At 39.1% G+C, this 15,079-nt stretch overlaps 1 protein-coding gene across 4 annotated transcripts in view; it reads left to right on the top strand.

The window, feature by feature from the left end:
• The window catches only part of LOC145357547 (protein phosphatase Slingshot homolog 2-like), a 186,992-nt gene that overhangs the window by 147,691 nt on the left and 24,222 nt on the right, over positions 1-15,079 (top strand). For all 4 annotated transcript variants that reach the window (XM_080211006.1, XM_080211005.1, XM_080211008.1 and 1 more), the window contains 4 exons: positions 3,923-3,991; positions 6,150-6,215; positions 8,126-8,320; positions 14,481-14,574. In XM_080211006.1, the coding sequence (XP_080067132.1) occupies positions 3,923-3,991; positions 6,150-6,215; positions 8,126-8,320; positions 14,481-14,574 (424 nt within the window). The remainder of the gene's footprint in view (positions 1-3,922; positions 3,992-6,149; positions 6,216-8,125; positions 8,321-14,480; positions 14,575-15,079) is intronic.

Genomic DNA, 15,079 nt, shown 5'->3' with positions numbered 1-15,079 from the left:
TTATTTTTGCTGCAGTAATTTCTATTTTCAGATTGTAGCACCCCTCTATTAATAGTATTACCTTTTCCCAAAATGTCATTGCCAATATAATTAGATGTGGACCAATGTGTGATGAGATTACAGTAATGAGTCTAAAATAACCTTTAGACATTCTGTAAAGACACACAACTGATTTATTATAATGTAGCTTGAGTCTGAGCCTGAAAGATGTTAACTGGCTTCTTGCCAGCAGATCTCTGCACTGAACATTAAACCTTTATTCATAAAATGCTAAACATTGCATCAGCAAGCTAGGGCAAAATACCACCAACAAAAGATCCCCACAGAAGAAATCTGTGTTAAATGACAAGAGAAAAATTTCACATGATCTAAGTAATCTTACTCGAATAACATACTTTGTTTTATGATACTCATGTCCCCTACGTACATTCGTAGGCTTTCATTATCAGTGGATGGATAAAGGTTTTTTATTAATGATGTCCTGACATAAGGTTGAAAATGCTGTTTTAAAGATCTTCCTGCTGTGACTGTCTTCCAATGCGTCAATGTGCACCGTTTCTCTAAACTTTAGATCTTATGAAGCAAATAAGTTTTAAAGTTTAAAATAACTAGCATTGTATCTGTCAGGTTCATGTTGATGTATGTCTGCTTGTTGCTATGTAAACAAAACAACACACACTCTTTATATAGTTGCATGGTTGAGGATAGTGGTTCTCGAGTGCCATCCTGTTACAGGGTGCAATTAGAAATGGTTTGAGCATGTGGCTGGGGGAGGACCCAACAATAATCTCTGATCATTGGGAGCTTTTTATAAAACTTTCCATGAGGTCACTTTGTGCAGTCAACACAAGTTATTTGTGTTGACTGTCTCCCTGAGCACTGCTGCTCTCTCTAGCAATGCTACACAGTAATAATCACAATGAATGAATAGGGTTTCCAAAGTCAGGCCTGCATAAGTAGTTATGTTAAATTATATCCAATAATGTAAAATTGAAACACGCATATTCATTTACACTTTCATTGAATCCCTACAGTGCAGGAGGTGGCCATTCAGCCCACCGAGTCTGCACCAATGACAATCCCACCAAAGTCCTATCCCCGTAACCCCACGTAATTACCCTGTTAATCTGCCTGACTGCTAAGGGGTAATTTAGCATGGCCAATCTGCCTAACCTGCACATCTTTGGAGTGTGGGAGGAAACTGGAGCACTCGGAGAAAACCCACACAAACAAGGTGGAATTGAACCTGAGTCCCTGGCACTAAGGCAGCAGTGTTAACCACTGTGCCACGGTGTTGCCCATATGCTGGTTCAAACAATTTCTGCTCGAAGCAGATATCTGTCTTTTAAATGTTTCTAAACTGCCTGTCCTTTGGGTGATAATGTTAAGGTGAATCACCCCTAAGAGAAAATAAACCTGTGGATTCGGTGGAACAATGTGTAAGAGAAAATGGAAGTTTGCTCAGAATTAGTCTGTCATTTTTGGGGGGAGTGGGTGAGTGTTGCTGGATAGGCTAATGTTTATTGCCCATCCCTAATTGCTCTTGAGGAGATGGTGGTGTTCCTGAAGCACTATGGGAACACGCACAGTATTGTTGGGGGTTGGGGGGGGGGGGGGGGGGGGGGGGGCTAGTTCCAGGAGTTTGACCCACTTTTTGGGTGCCGCACCTGCGCAAAGATATTTTGGCCTTGGAGGGAGTGCAGAGGAGGTTTACTAGGCTGATACCGGAGTTGAGGGGGTTGAGCTATGAGGAGAGGCTGAATAAACTGGGCTTGTACTCGTTAGAGTTTAGAAGAATGAGGGGAGATCTCATTGAGATGTATAAGATGATGAATGGGATGGATAGGATAGAGGTGGAGAGACTCTTCCTGCTCAAAAAAGACAGTAGGATTAGGGGGCACAGCCTCAAGATAAAAGGGGGGCGGTTTAGAACGGAGTTGAGGAGGAACTTCTTCACTCAAAGGGTGGTGAATCTCTGGAATTCTCTGCCTGTTGAAGTGGTGGAGGCTGCCTCGCTAAATTTTTTAAGACGCGGGTTGATGGGTTTTTGATAAGAGAGGGGATTAAGGGTTATGGAGAGAGGGCGGGAAAGTGGAACTGAGCCACGACAGATCAGCCATGAACTTATTGAATGGCGGGGCAGGCTCGAAGGGCTAGATGGCCTACTCCTGCTCCTATTTCTTATGTCTTATGTCTAAATGTATGACAATATAGTTTTCCTGACTTAAATTATTTTTTGGCATGCTTAAGCTCACCTGTGCTCATTCTGCAAAACAAATCTTTAGCCTTGTGTGTAATTGATTTCATCTTAAAGATTTAAAAATGTATTTGAGGATACTTGTGACAATTGGGTACCAAGCTCCAAGTCTTTGTATGGCTGTCTTTCTACCAGAAAATGTGTCTGATATTGCTAGTACCATTCAGATGGGATGATGGACATTGCTGAATGGATAGGTGTAGCATCAGATATGTCTGCTGTACTTTTGTATAGCCTTTCCTGAACCTAACAAATATTTACGCTGGTGCTTTTTTTATTGCTGAGATGAAACGCTCAGGAGTCCAGGATGAGTATGAAGACTAAATTTTGGTGCACCCCGGTTGTGGTTTTTGCACACCAAAATTCATACCCATTTATGTAAGATCAATGCAGCTTCCATAAATTTTCCATAAATAATTTTAAGCCTGCAACTTAACTTTGGCTACCTGTTGTTTTAACAGAAGTACACTGGTAAGAGTGTGGACAATTAGTAAAAACCACAAGAACTGAAAGTAAACAAATGCATTCACTCTTAAAATGTTCATGGATGTAGGTGATGCTGACTGGATCACATTTTTTGTTTGTCCTAAGCAGATGTTAATCAACCTTTTTAATTGCTGTAGTTCCTGCGAACTTGTTTCCACATCAGATAATGAATTCCTAGATTTTTGATCCAATGATGAACTGCAAATGTATGTTCAAGTCAGGATAATGTGTGAACTTGGTGTCCCATAGTATGCTTAGACAGCCAGAGATGATCACATCTGCGTACTTCAGGCTGTGATTAGCTACATGCATAGTTAAATATTCTTGGACCACATCTAATTATATTGGCAATAATCTTTTGGGCAAAGGTAATTCTATTAATTAAGATGTGCTAGAGTTTGAAAATAGATATTACTGCATCAAAAATGATGAACAATTGCTGGTTAAAACCTAACGGGTGAGCAAGGCTAAATTACTCAGAGATGAAAGGAGGGAGAGATGGACAAAGACAAACAGAATGAACCATTGTGAAAGAGGGACAAAAAAAGGCCCATTTCGCATAATCCAAACTAAATAATGATTCGATAATGCAACTGAAGTGTTTTGGGAAAAGAAGCTGCATGTCATACAGCTTAATCCTATTTATCATTTGTGGTTCTGCTCTCTTATTAAGAATGCCACATATTTGCTAACTCTCTCTCGGTGTTAACTGATATTACTGCTTTATTGAAGATGAATCACTGATCTTGATTTTTCTTATTGATATACACTGAGGAGTTTAGAAAGTTCAAGATTTGAGAGAAAAATGATTGCAATTCAAGGCTTCAAGTTTGTTTCTCTCCCTGAACTTGAGCTAAATATCTGCTTGGAAGGTGGGAAAGGAAGATCCTTTGGGTTGGGGAAAGAGAAAATATACCATGCAAGGTGCTTCAACCCATTACCAAATTTATTTCTTTATATCTACAAGTGTTTAACACTTGCAAGTTAAAATATATTTTTCATTTTTTCAACCGTACATGAGCTGAGACAGACAGTACTTGGGCTTACGAGCCCAGATCTACTCTAGTTCCAGCTTTGCTATGCCTTCTCTGTAGTAGTTTCTGCTGAAAGTATCTGTGTAAAACAGTGCTACAAAGTATACAAAAACAGTGTTAATTTTAGATTGTATTATCTTTGCAGCAGTACTTGCACAATGGGCCTGGTTCTTCCATTATGGAGTGACACATTGATCCATTTGGATGGCGATGGGTAAGTACACTAGGTACCTAACATTTAATCTCAAATAGTAAAACCTTGGGAATCCAGTACTCTGTGCCAAGTAGCAAAATTCTTTTTGTTCCGAGATACCAGCTTTGAGACGGTGGAAGATGTATGTTACTGCCGATTATAAGAGCCTATCTAAGAAAAATTGGCAAGAAGAGTCAGCCTGAATTTTGCCTATTCCAGTCACCCTTGTTTGAAATTTACTTTCAATGAATTTCTGATGAGGACAAACCTGTTTTAGTTATGATTTTTATTTAAAGCACCACTCTCCTCTGTCACGGCCTCCCTTTATGACTGGCTCTCTCTCTCTCAAGCGTAGAAGAATTATTAGGAATAAAACCACTGTCAGAGAACGAGAAGGATCTAATTTTTTTTTACCACAGTTGAAATAAGTGGTCGTTGCTAACTTTATGCTCAAGTTGAAATTATTTACAGAATTAACTTTTTTTTGAAGTCTTTCATGATTCAGTATATTTTTTTATTTAGGATATTTATTTAATAAACACTCTTGGCCACAGCTGGAGTACTGTGTGCAGTTCTACAGTTAATCATAGAAAGGATGTGCTAGCACTTGAGGGGGTACAGAGGAGGTTCACCAGGATGTTGCCTGGGATGGAGCATTTGCGCTATAAGGAGAGACTGGATAGGCCTGGATTGTTTTCTTAGAGCAGAGAAGGCTGAGGGGGCACATGATTGACGTGTATAAGATTATGAAGGGTATGGACTTGGCGAATAGGGAGCAGCTGTTCCCTTTGGTCGACGGTTAGTCACAAGAGGGCATAGTTTTAGCATAAGGGGCAGGAGATTCAGGGGGGGATTTGAGAAAAGTTTGTTTCACTCAGAATGTTGTGGGAATCTGGAACGAACTGCCTGAAAGGTAGTTGAAGCTGGAAACTACAACCTTTAAAAATTATTTGGATAAGCACTTGAAATACCATAACATTCAAAGATTGGTGCACCTTTGCTGGTAGATATGATGCAGAATCACTGGCTAAAGGGTCTTTTCGGCATTGTATGACTCTGAGAACACTAGGAGATACTGTGCACAATTCTCATTTCTATATTATAAAAGGGACAGAGGAATTGGGGAACATACAAAAAATGATTCATAAGGATGTTGCCAGATCAGAGGGAAATGTACTTAATGGGGGCTTGTACTTCTCTGTAGAAAAGAGAAGACTTAGGGGTGATTTTAAAATTCTGAAGGCATGTATGATAGCACAGAGAAAGTCATGCAGAAAGACCAAAGCTAGGGCATATTAGCATCTAATGGGGAATTAAGGAAAAATCTCTTTATCCAAAACCTTCATAAGAATGCAGAGCTTTCTACCACAAGGAGTATTGAGTTGAATACCATAGATACATTTAAGGACAAGCTAGATAATTGCATGTGGAAGAAATTAATGAAAGCATATGATGGTAGGGTTAGAGGAAGAAGGATGGAGGACACATCTAGAGCATAAATGCTGGCGTACACTCATTTGGCCAAATGACCTGTTTCTGTGCTGTGAACTGTGATTTTAGTCGTCGTTTAGGAACAGTATCGTGTGACCAGCATTCACTCAACCTTCCACCAATGGAAGGCCAGTATCCAACACAAAACATCACAAACATATGGCATTTATGACATAATTGCTGCCAACAGAATTTATCATGAGAGTTTTCAACAATAAACAACTTAATTGCTTTGTTCTAACATTTTGTTTTGCTATCTTGGCAATTAATCATTCATTTTGCCACTTTGTGTACACCAGACAAATGGAAGTTATCTGCTATAAAGTCATGGTAAATATAACTGGTTATCTTATGAAATTTTGTTTTTAAAAATTCTATAAATTCATTACTGTATGTGGTTTTCCTGGAAATCTATTTCATTATTTCCTCCTCTATTTTGTGCTTTGTATTTTGTCCCCTCACTTTTCCTTCTCTCACTTCTGTTCTTTTTTAAATTTCAATCTAAATTTTTAATTCAGGATAATTTGTCGATTATTATCCATTAGGAGTGCCCAGCCCTGTTTAATTTTCCTCATTCCAGAGTTTCCTGTATATTGTGGTCCTCTGTGCCACTGTACTGTTTATTTCTGTAAGCTTTGCTGATGACCAATTCAAATTATTTTTTGTCTGCCTTTCTTTCCTTCTCAAGAGGATTCAGTGTGTCAACAGTGAACAGAATTCACATCTTCAAGCCTGTATCTGTACAAGCAATGTGGTAAGAAATTCCTGAACATTTCTTTGCTTATTTGCATCTCTTTGTTTATTTGCAAATTTTCTTCAGCATCAGTTTGCTCATGAAGTTCAAAGCTCCGTTGCAGTTTCAGCTAAAAGAGGACCTTTTATTTTAAATAACGTGCAAATGGTATTAGAACAGTGCCATAATTTTGTGTGGCTATGAAATAGAAATTGTGAAGAAGCTAAGCACAGCAAAAGCTAGCAAACTTTGATAGTTTCGTTGAGAAAGCTCCATCAGGTAAGACGTGAAGACCAGAAGTTCATATTGTGTGTTTTAGCTAGGTTTAGACAAAGCCTATTGTACATTTTCTTTGATGTTGCAGCCAGAATCTTCATATTTCCTAAGAATGTTTTTCATTTGGCATCATAATCAAATGTAAAAATGCAGTACTCATTCTAACGCTGTGAAAGTCTATAGTAATTCCTTGCTCAACGTTATATAAGAACATAAGAAATAGGAGCAGGAGTAGGCCATCTAGCCCTTCAAGCCTGCCCCGCCATTCAATAAGATCATGGCTGATCTGTCATGGCTCAGTTCCACTTTCCCGCCCTCTCCCCATAACCCTTAATCCCCTCTCTTATCAAGAACCCATCAACCCGCTTCTTAAAAATATTTAGCGAGGCAGCCTCCACCACTTCAACGGGCAGAGAATTCCAGAGATTCACCACCCTTTGAGTGAAGAAGTTCCTCCTCAACTCCGTTCTAAACCGCCTCCCCTTTATCTTGAGGCTGTGCCCCCTAGTCCTACTGTCTTTTTTGAGCGGGAAGAGTCTCTCCACCTCTATCCTATCCATCCCATTCATCATCTTATACGTCTCAATGAGATCTCCCCTCATTCTTCTAAACTCTAACGAGTACAAGCCTAGTTTATTCAGCCTCTCCTCATAGCTCAGTCCCCTCAACTCCGGTATCAGCCTGGTAAACCTCCTCTGCACTCCCTCCAGGGCCAAAATATCCTTGCGCAGGTGCGGCGCCCAAAACTGCACACACTACTCCAGCTGCGGCCTCACCAATGCCCTATACAGCTGCAGCAAGACCTCCCTACTTTTACATTCAATCCCCCTCGCTATGAAGGCCAGCATCCCATTCGCCTTCCTGACCACCTGCTGCACCTGCAAGCTGGGTTTTTGCGACTCATGCACAAGGACCCCGAGGTCCCTCTGCACCGTCGCCTGCTGCAGTTTTTCGCCACGTAAGTAATAGTCCTTCCTACCATTTTTCCTACCAAAGTGGACCACCTCACACTTGCCAACATTAAATTCCATTTGCCATTTCAGTTGCATCCCTAAAAAATGGAACTTGAAATAAAACAATGTTAAGTGAATCAGATTTTACTATTATAACCAATGTAAAAGCTGTAGTATCGCATCAAAAAAATTATAGTCTGTAAGTTGAAATACTGTATATTTGTAATTGAAATAGCTTTTAAAATAAATTTAAAAACAAAAATATACTAATTCTTTTTACTTGCCTCCTTCCTGTTCCCTCTTGCTTGTTTCCCTCGCTGTGGGCAACAGCTTGGAAGAGGGGCAATAAGAGGGAAGAAGTGATCAAGAGGGGCTACGGTGGGAGCGTTGGGAAGGATAGGGCTGATGAAGAGGAGAGATGTTAAATGTGCTGGTCTGGTTGCTCATGCTACATTTGCCTAGTGTGAACTGGCACTGAAACTGATATCCTAAAGCTATGTGTGCGTAGCAGCCCTAGTGTATCCAATGGAATGACTAATCGGGCAACTTAAAATGAGGACTTGTACTTTGGTAAATGTACAGCCAAATTAGTCTTTTGTTATCCTTGCTATCAAAAAAACCTCAATTTTTAAACACAGGATTGATAGCCTTTGGAAGAATCCTTGATCTGCGACTCTAACGATGAATTATTTTTATTTTCAGGTCAGCTTTGCAGAGTTTGCACAAAGCCTGTGAGGTAGCCAGAACGCACAACTACTATCCTGGAAGCCTATACCTAACGTGGATTAGTTATTATGAGAGCCGCATCAATTCTAACCAGACCTTCATTAATGAATGGAATGCAATGCAGGATGTGCAATCTCACCGCTCTGATTCACCTGTGCTCTTTACTGATGTGTATGTCTATTTTTCTATTACTTTGTATTTTGAGATTGCAGTCTTGTGTAAAAGCCTGTGTTCTGTCAACTTCTATGTCATTTGAAGCATTACATAGTATTTTCCCCTCCTGATGTATTAAATAATTTGAATCAACAAAATTTCTGATATCACTATAGTGAAATGTAGACATTTAAATGCTTTAGCAGAGAAGAAGTTTGATTTTCGTATTTAGACAATACCTGATGGGATCCTATTCTGAAATGTTATAGTCAAAAGAAGGGACCTTTAACACTGATAAGACTGTTAAAGATATTTGTTTTTAAAATTTCAGTTTTAATTTATATAGATCACATGTGAACTCAAGGTATCACAATCATTATGTATTTTAATTAAGCTAAAGTGACACATCATATTTTTATTTGTAATTTTCAATTCACCTGTAAATATGTAGACAAAGTATGGGCTTGTTTTGAACTAAGGAAACATTAGCATAGCAACTGGCATGGACAAAAATGGTCTCCAACAATTATTTTACTCAAGTTTCAAAGCAATAGCAAAGCATTCAATATATTGCATACCGGCTAACAGAGACAGAACATGGTTATAATAATCAGAGTTCATGAGTGTTGATAAGTTGAGCTGAGTTTTCTTTGTGACCTTTGAGATCTTACGAGAGCTAATAATCTCTTTCCTGTTCACTTTTTATCAAATCTGCTTTCAGAGAATTCATGTTATCCTTGCTTTCATCAATGACTTATTGATTTTAAATTTGTACTTGGGATTGTGAGGTATAGTCAAGTAAGATTGCTGTGTTAATAGATTTTTAAAAAAGTATTTTCTAAGGCTTTACATCTTGACTGAAACATCACAAAGCACACACATCATTAATTATCTTGAAATGCAGTGGCTGCTATACAAGCATGAGGTTGGTTAATAAAAAAGAGAAGAACAGAGAAAGGGGTGCATATAGATAAAGGGCTGCTATTGGCAGATGTAACGAAGGCTTAGGAGAAGTCCTAAACGTCTGAGAAGGCAGCAGAAGGTTGATAACACCATACTGAAGGCCAAAAGGGCGAAGGTAACTCTGAAGCAGTAGTATTCTGCTTGACGCGGTTGAAGAGCTGATGTTGTGCTTGAATTGGTGCTGGAATGCAGATTTTGGGAATCGGAAGAATAGAGATGAGATTTAGACCCTGTAATGTGAGCCTTCATTGAGGCCATCTGGCTTGGAGCAACTTTTAGAATGAATTCCAAGGCAAGATTTTCTAAGGTGAAATTTGGAATCCCCAGTAAGAGAGATGGAGTTCATTGAGATTGGTTGACTGTGTTTATTGAAGTCTGGATGGGCTATTGGAATCTGTTTTGGCCACAACTGCCATTTATTGTGCAGTGTTCAAACTGTTTGACGACTGTTCGCCTGTTAATTCATATATAACTTCTGAGAATGAGAGGTGTTGCAAATTATTTTATTTTTCAGACCTTGTAAAGTTTATACAAGTTCAAAACCTGTTGAATCTTGGGGTTTTATCCTTTAGAAAGTGTCTTGGATCTCAAACTTTGTCCACTTGAAACAAAAAGTTAGTAATCCCTAACCAGATTGTACCAAAAATTTGGGGGCCTGGTCCAAGATAACAATGCAAGGACACAGCAATTGTTTTGAATTTGTCACATACTGCTGTGTTACACCTGCTTTTGTTTCTTACCATTCCCATTCCATGCACCAGGCCAACATCACAATGCTTCTGGGGGAAATCCTGGAAAGAGAAGAATTCTCTGATAAGCATTAGCTGGCTGTTTTTTAAAAATATAAACAGCTTCTCACTGTATAGTCGAAACAAAGAATTCCTGTCCTATCTCTATTGACAAATTGTTCTATTAAACAGCAATTTGATCATAAAGAAATAAAATGCAGCTGTGCATTATCGCCAGTAATTATCACCAAAATCCTTAACATCTCTCGTGTTCGTTTTTTTTAGGCTGTTAAAATAATTTTGGTAAATCTAAATGAGATAGCTCAGTAAAAGACAAAACATTGTTAGCTGAAGACTTATTCCTCCTCCATTTATTTCACATGCATTAATTTTTGCTCAAGTGTTTATCAGTTCATTTTTAATGATAGAAAACTTTCAAGTCTTGCATCTGAACATTCTAATACTAATAGACCAGAACATAGACTCTCAGCTGTGAAAGTCTTTGCTGATTAGGAATACTATTTTTACTAACCGTGATAAGAATTTGGGCACTGAAGATAGCATGACATGCAGACACCATCTAGTTGCTTCCTTATTAGGAAGCTGATGATACAACCTTTCTATGGAAGGTGAACAGATGTGACATTGATAGTTGGAAATATGGGTAGGGTTGCTAATCCTCCAGGATTGGCTTAGAGACTCCTGGAATTGAAGACCAAGCTCCAGGACACTGCTGAAGAAAACCCTGAAGGAAAACAATTGGGAAATTAAAAACAATTTTTTGTTGTCAATTTCTTTACCAGATATAAAAATGTTGAAAATTTGGGGGGTGGGGGGAACATTGTTTGGCTGGCAATTGAGCATCTTCCAATTGGGTAATGAGTCTTTCGTTTTTCAGTTAACGTAGGAAGGTAGTGCATCACAAAGATGGATACGTTGGTCGAATAGGATGGAATGTGGGAGCAAGTCATGTGATGAAATCTTCAGGAATATATTTAATCACAGTTGATAATTCTTAATATGGATAGTTTAAAATATAGATGTATCCATTTAAAACTAGAGCTCAATGAATGATAATGGTAAAATGCTGGAAACATTTGTAAGATGGGCTAGATCAAGCCTGTCAAGTCCTCAAAGATTTAGTATAGTTGTGCATAGAATAAGTTTTGAGACTCATCATGCTAAATCCCCCTTTCACCCATGTGTATGAATAAAAATTAAAACGATAGTGAAATAACTTTTGAAGCACAAATCCATTGTGGTTACTCTGTCCAGGGACAGACACGTTTGCCACATCAGTTTGTATTTGTATTATGTAGGAAAACGTCTCAAGATAATTCACATGAGCATAGTAAGATACGTACTACTTGTTCTGACTTCGTAACTTTTCTGCTGCCTCAACCCATCAGCTGCTGAAAAGCTCATTCATGCCTTGTCACTTCCAGAATCAAAGATTCTTCATGTTCTACTCCACACCAGGTGGCAATTGTCAATCATTCTGACATTGCTGAAATTACATCACTGTTACGATCCAAACTGATAACACTGGACAAGTCAGACTTCAAAGTAAAACCTGGCTTGATAGATCCTAACTTTGTATTTCTTTAAGTAATGGTGGAGGAAAGTTATTGAACAAGTTCACAGGAGTTTGCTGATGGACTTTTAACATAAATAGTAAAACATTTATTACACAAGGGGGAAAGAAAACTATATTAGACCAGCCAAAAAGCTTGGAATAATCTTAATACAACCCTAGAAAATGATTCAAACTCTCTTGATTCCTTTTATCATAGCAATACCTTTACAGTCATAAAAACCCAGCAAAGATTTGCCACTGTCTTAACACCAAGGCTTCTTGCTTTAGGTGGACATGTTCCAAACTTTTTCTTTGCTGGATTTCTGAACATAATGGATAGGTAGTTTTTTCCAAGCTGGTATCTCTTTTTGAAACATCCAAAACTGCACTCTAAACAAACTATTACTTGAACTGCAGAGCCAACTCATAAGAACATAAGAAATAGGAGCAGGAGTAGGCCATCTGGCCCTTCGAGCCTGCCCCGCCATTCAATAAGATCATGGCTGATCTGTCGTGGCTCAGTTCCACTTTCCCGCCCTCTCCCCATAACCCTTAATCCCCTCTCTTATCAAAAACCCATCAACCCGCTTCTTAAAAATATTTAGCAAGGCAGCCTCCACCACTTCAACGGGCAGAGAATTCCAGAGATTCACCACCCTTTGAGTGAAAAAGTTCCTCCTCAACTCCGTTCTGAACCGCCCCCCCTTTATCTTGAGGCTGTGCCCCCTAGTCCTACTGTCTTTTTTGAGCGGGAAGAGTCTTTCCACCTCTATCCTATCCATCCCATTCATCATCTTATACGTCTCAATGAGATCTCCCCTCATTCTTCTAAACTCTAACGAGTACAAGCCTAGTTTATTCAGCCTCTCCTCATAGCTCAACCCCCTCAACTCCGGTATCAGCCTAGTAAACCTCCTCTGCACTCCCTCCAGGGCCAAAATATCCTTGCGCAGGTGCGGCGCCCAAAACTGCACACAGTACTCCAGCTGCGGCCTCACCAATGCCCTATACAGCTGCAGCAAGACCTCCCTACTTTTATATTCAATCCCCCTCGCTATGAAGGCCAGCATCCCATTCGCCTTCCTGACCACCTGCTGCACCTGCAGGCTGGGTTTTTGCGACTCATGCACAAGGACCCCGAGGTCCCTCTGCACCGTCGCCTGCTGCAGTTTTTCGCCCCGTAAGTAATAGTCCTTCCTACCATTCTTCCTACCAAAGTGGACCACCTCACACTTGCCAACATTAAATTCCATTTGCCATTTCCTGGCCCATTCGCCCAGCCTATCTAGATCCTTCTGCAGACTCTCCACACCCTCCGCACAATTTGCCTTTCCCCCAATCTTGGTGTCATCAGCAAATTTCGACACCCTACACTCGGTTCCCTCCTCCAGATCATCTATATAAATGGTAAATAGCAAGTTCCTTAAACTCAATACCCTAGCAGCTTTTCAGTATTTCTTATCAGACTGGTTTGAATGTCTTTTCTTTCTGACATAGGTACTCTGAACTCCTTGTTTTCTGTCTTTTTGTGTCACCAGAACCTGTTTTTTCTACTTTGTGTGTTTCCCAAATGCTAAATGCCGTAGAAGGCTGTGGAAGTCCTGTCATTGAATGTCTTTGAAACAGAGATAGATAGGTTCTTGATTAATAAGGGTATCAGGGGTTATGGGGGAAAGGCAGGAGAATGGGAAGAGAAAAATATCAGCCATGATTGAATGGTGGAGCAGACTTGATAGGCTGTGTGGCCTAATTCTGCTCGTATGTCTCCTGGTCTGCATTTCCAGGGCTGTAAAAGCTTACTGAAAATGCACGTACACAAACAAATCCAGAAAACCTGACCTTTTTGCTAGGAGACCCTCCAGACTTCCCAGCACCAAGCTCTCCAAAGAAAACCAAAATGAAACAAACCGTGTTCTTTCTTTCCTAAACAGACAAATATAAATTAAACTTAAGATTATGCATTGTTCTTAACATTACCTCTATCTCAAAACCTGGAGGTTAAAATTCCTCTGTGTTTCTGCCTTTTTGTGAACTCAGTTCCCAATCTCTCTAACTTCCAAGTCTACAACCTCCTTCCCACACACACGTGTTGCTCTGACTTTAGCTTTTTGCTCTCTTCTCCCTCCGTCGCCCCACCATTGGCAACTATGCTTTTACTGCTTAGGGTTCTCGCTTTGGAATTGATTCCCCTTCTTTTCCACCTCCAGATCTGCCTTCACATCTTTTCTTTAGTCGTGTGTCGGTCCCCCCTTTCTAATATTTCCATCTTTGGTTTGGTGTCTTTTGCAGCTGTGTACCTCAGAATGTTTTTCTACACTGAATATGCCATGTAAATACAAATTGTTATTTGAACTATGAAGTTCAATTAATTACCAGGAGAAATTTTTTTACCACAGTTGGGAATTCATCTGATGCATATTATACACCCCAAGAATTTTACTATTTTTAATAAAGTTATGGATTGAAAGTCCAGATTTGTTTGAAACCACTTCAGTTGTAGGCTCATATACTTCATGTAACCTTAAAAGCTCCATCCTGGGGAATTGTTTTTATCTAAAATAAATGTTAGCATTTTGAGTAATTGAATTTTTAGAAGGAAGTTGCAAGTAATATTTTATTGATGTTATGAAAACAGTTTGCGATTGAACATTGCTGTTGAAGACATTGAGAATTCATGTGTATGTTGACTTGCTCTGGAGCAATTTGCATTTTTCCTCCCCTTTCAGGCACCTGTAATTTGTTAATTATGATAAACCATGAGTGAGGGATGCATTAAAAAAATATATTGTAGAGCAATTGTCATTTACGGTTCACTGGGAAGTATGACCTTCAATTTGAAAGCTTACATGTACGCTTATCATGTTGTTTCTTTCCAATAAAGGAATAATTATGATATTTGTGCCATTTACAGACCAACAGAGCGAGAACGGACAGAAAGACTAATCAAAACAAAACTTCGGGAGGTAATGATGCAGATGGATTTGGAGAATGTCACATCAAAAGAGGTACTGTACCCTTATAGGAGAAGATCAATAGGATTCAAAATAAGTTCTGAATTGATATATTCATTCATTCATTGAAGTTTGCAAAAATAAGAAAAATAGTTTATCAAAACATAAATATTTTGCAATTTGAGGTGTATGGTGATGTAGTTTAAAAAGACTGGAATTCCTAATTTCAGAAAAGTGCTATGCATCTTTACCTTGTAGAAGATTCTTACTGATACTGTGCACTTGCTTGTCTCCAGCTTGCCTATTTTTAACTATTTTGTAGATTGTATTCAATTTCATCTTCCAGCGTAGATGCACAGTTTCCACATAAATCATTCTGAAATGTAAGTCCAGAAAAGAGTGGTTTCAAACTTTAAAACAGATGCGATTACTCATTAAAACTAATGTTTCACTGGTCGGGTTATTAGTAAACAGTTTCTGACCTCCTGTTAGCTGCTGATATAGGCTGGAATTTTTTGACCATTCACACTGGCAGGCTTGGAGGGCTGAAGGGCCTGTT

Source organism: Carcharhinus amblyrhynchos, chromosome 23 (assembly GCF_965287045.1).
Source record: "Carcharhinus amblyrhynchos chromosome 23, sCarAmb.v2.hapA, whole genome shotgun sequence".
Classification (NCBI taxonomy): Eukaryota; Metazoa; Chordata; class Chondrichthyes; order Carcharhiniformes; family Carcharhinidae; genus Carcharhinus; species Carcharhinus amblyrhynchos.
This window is presented reverse-complemented; position numbering and strand designations above follow the sequence as displayed.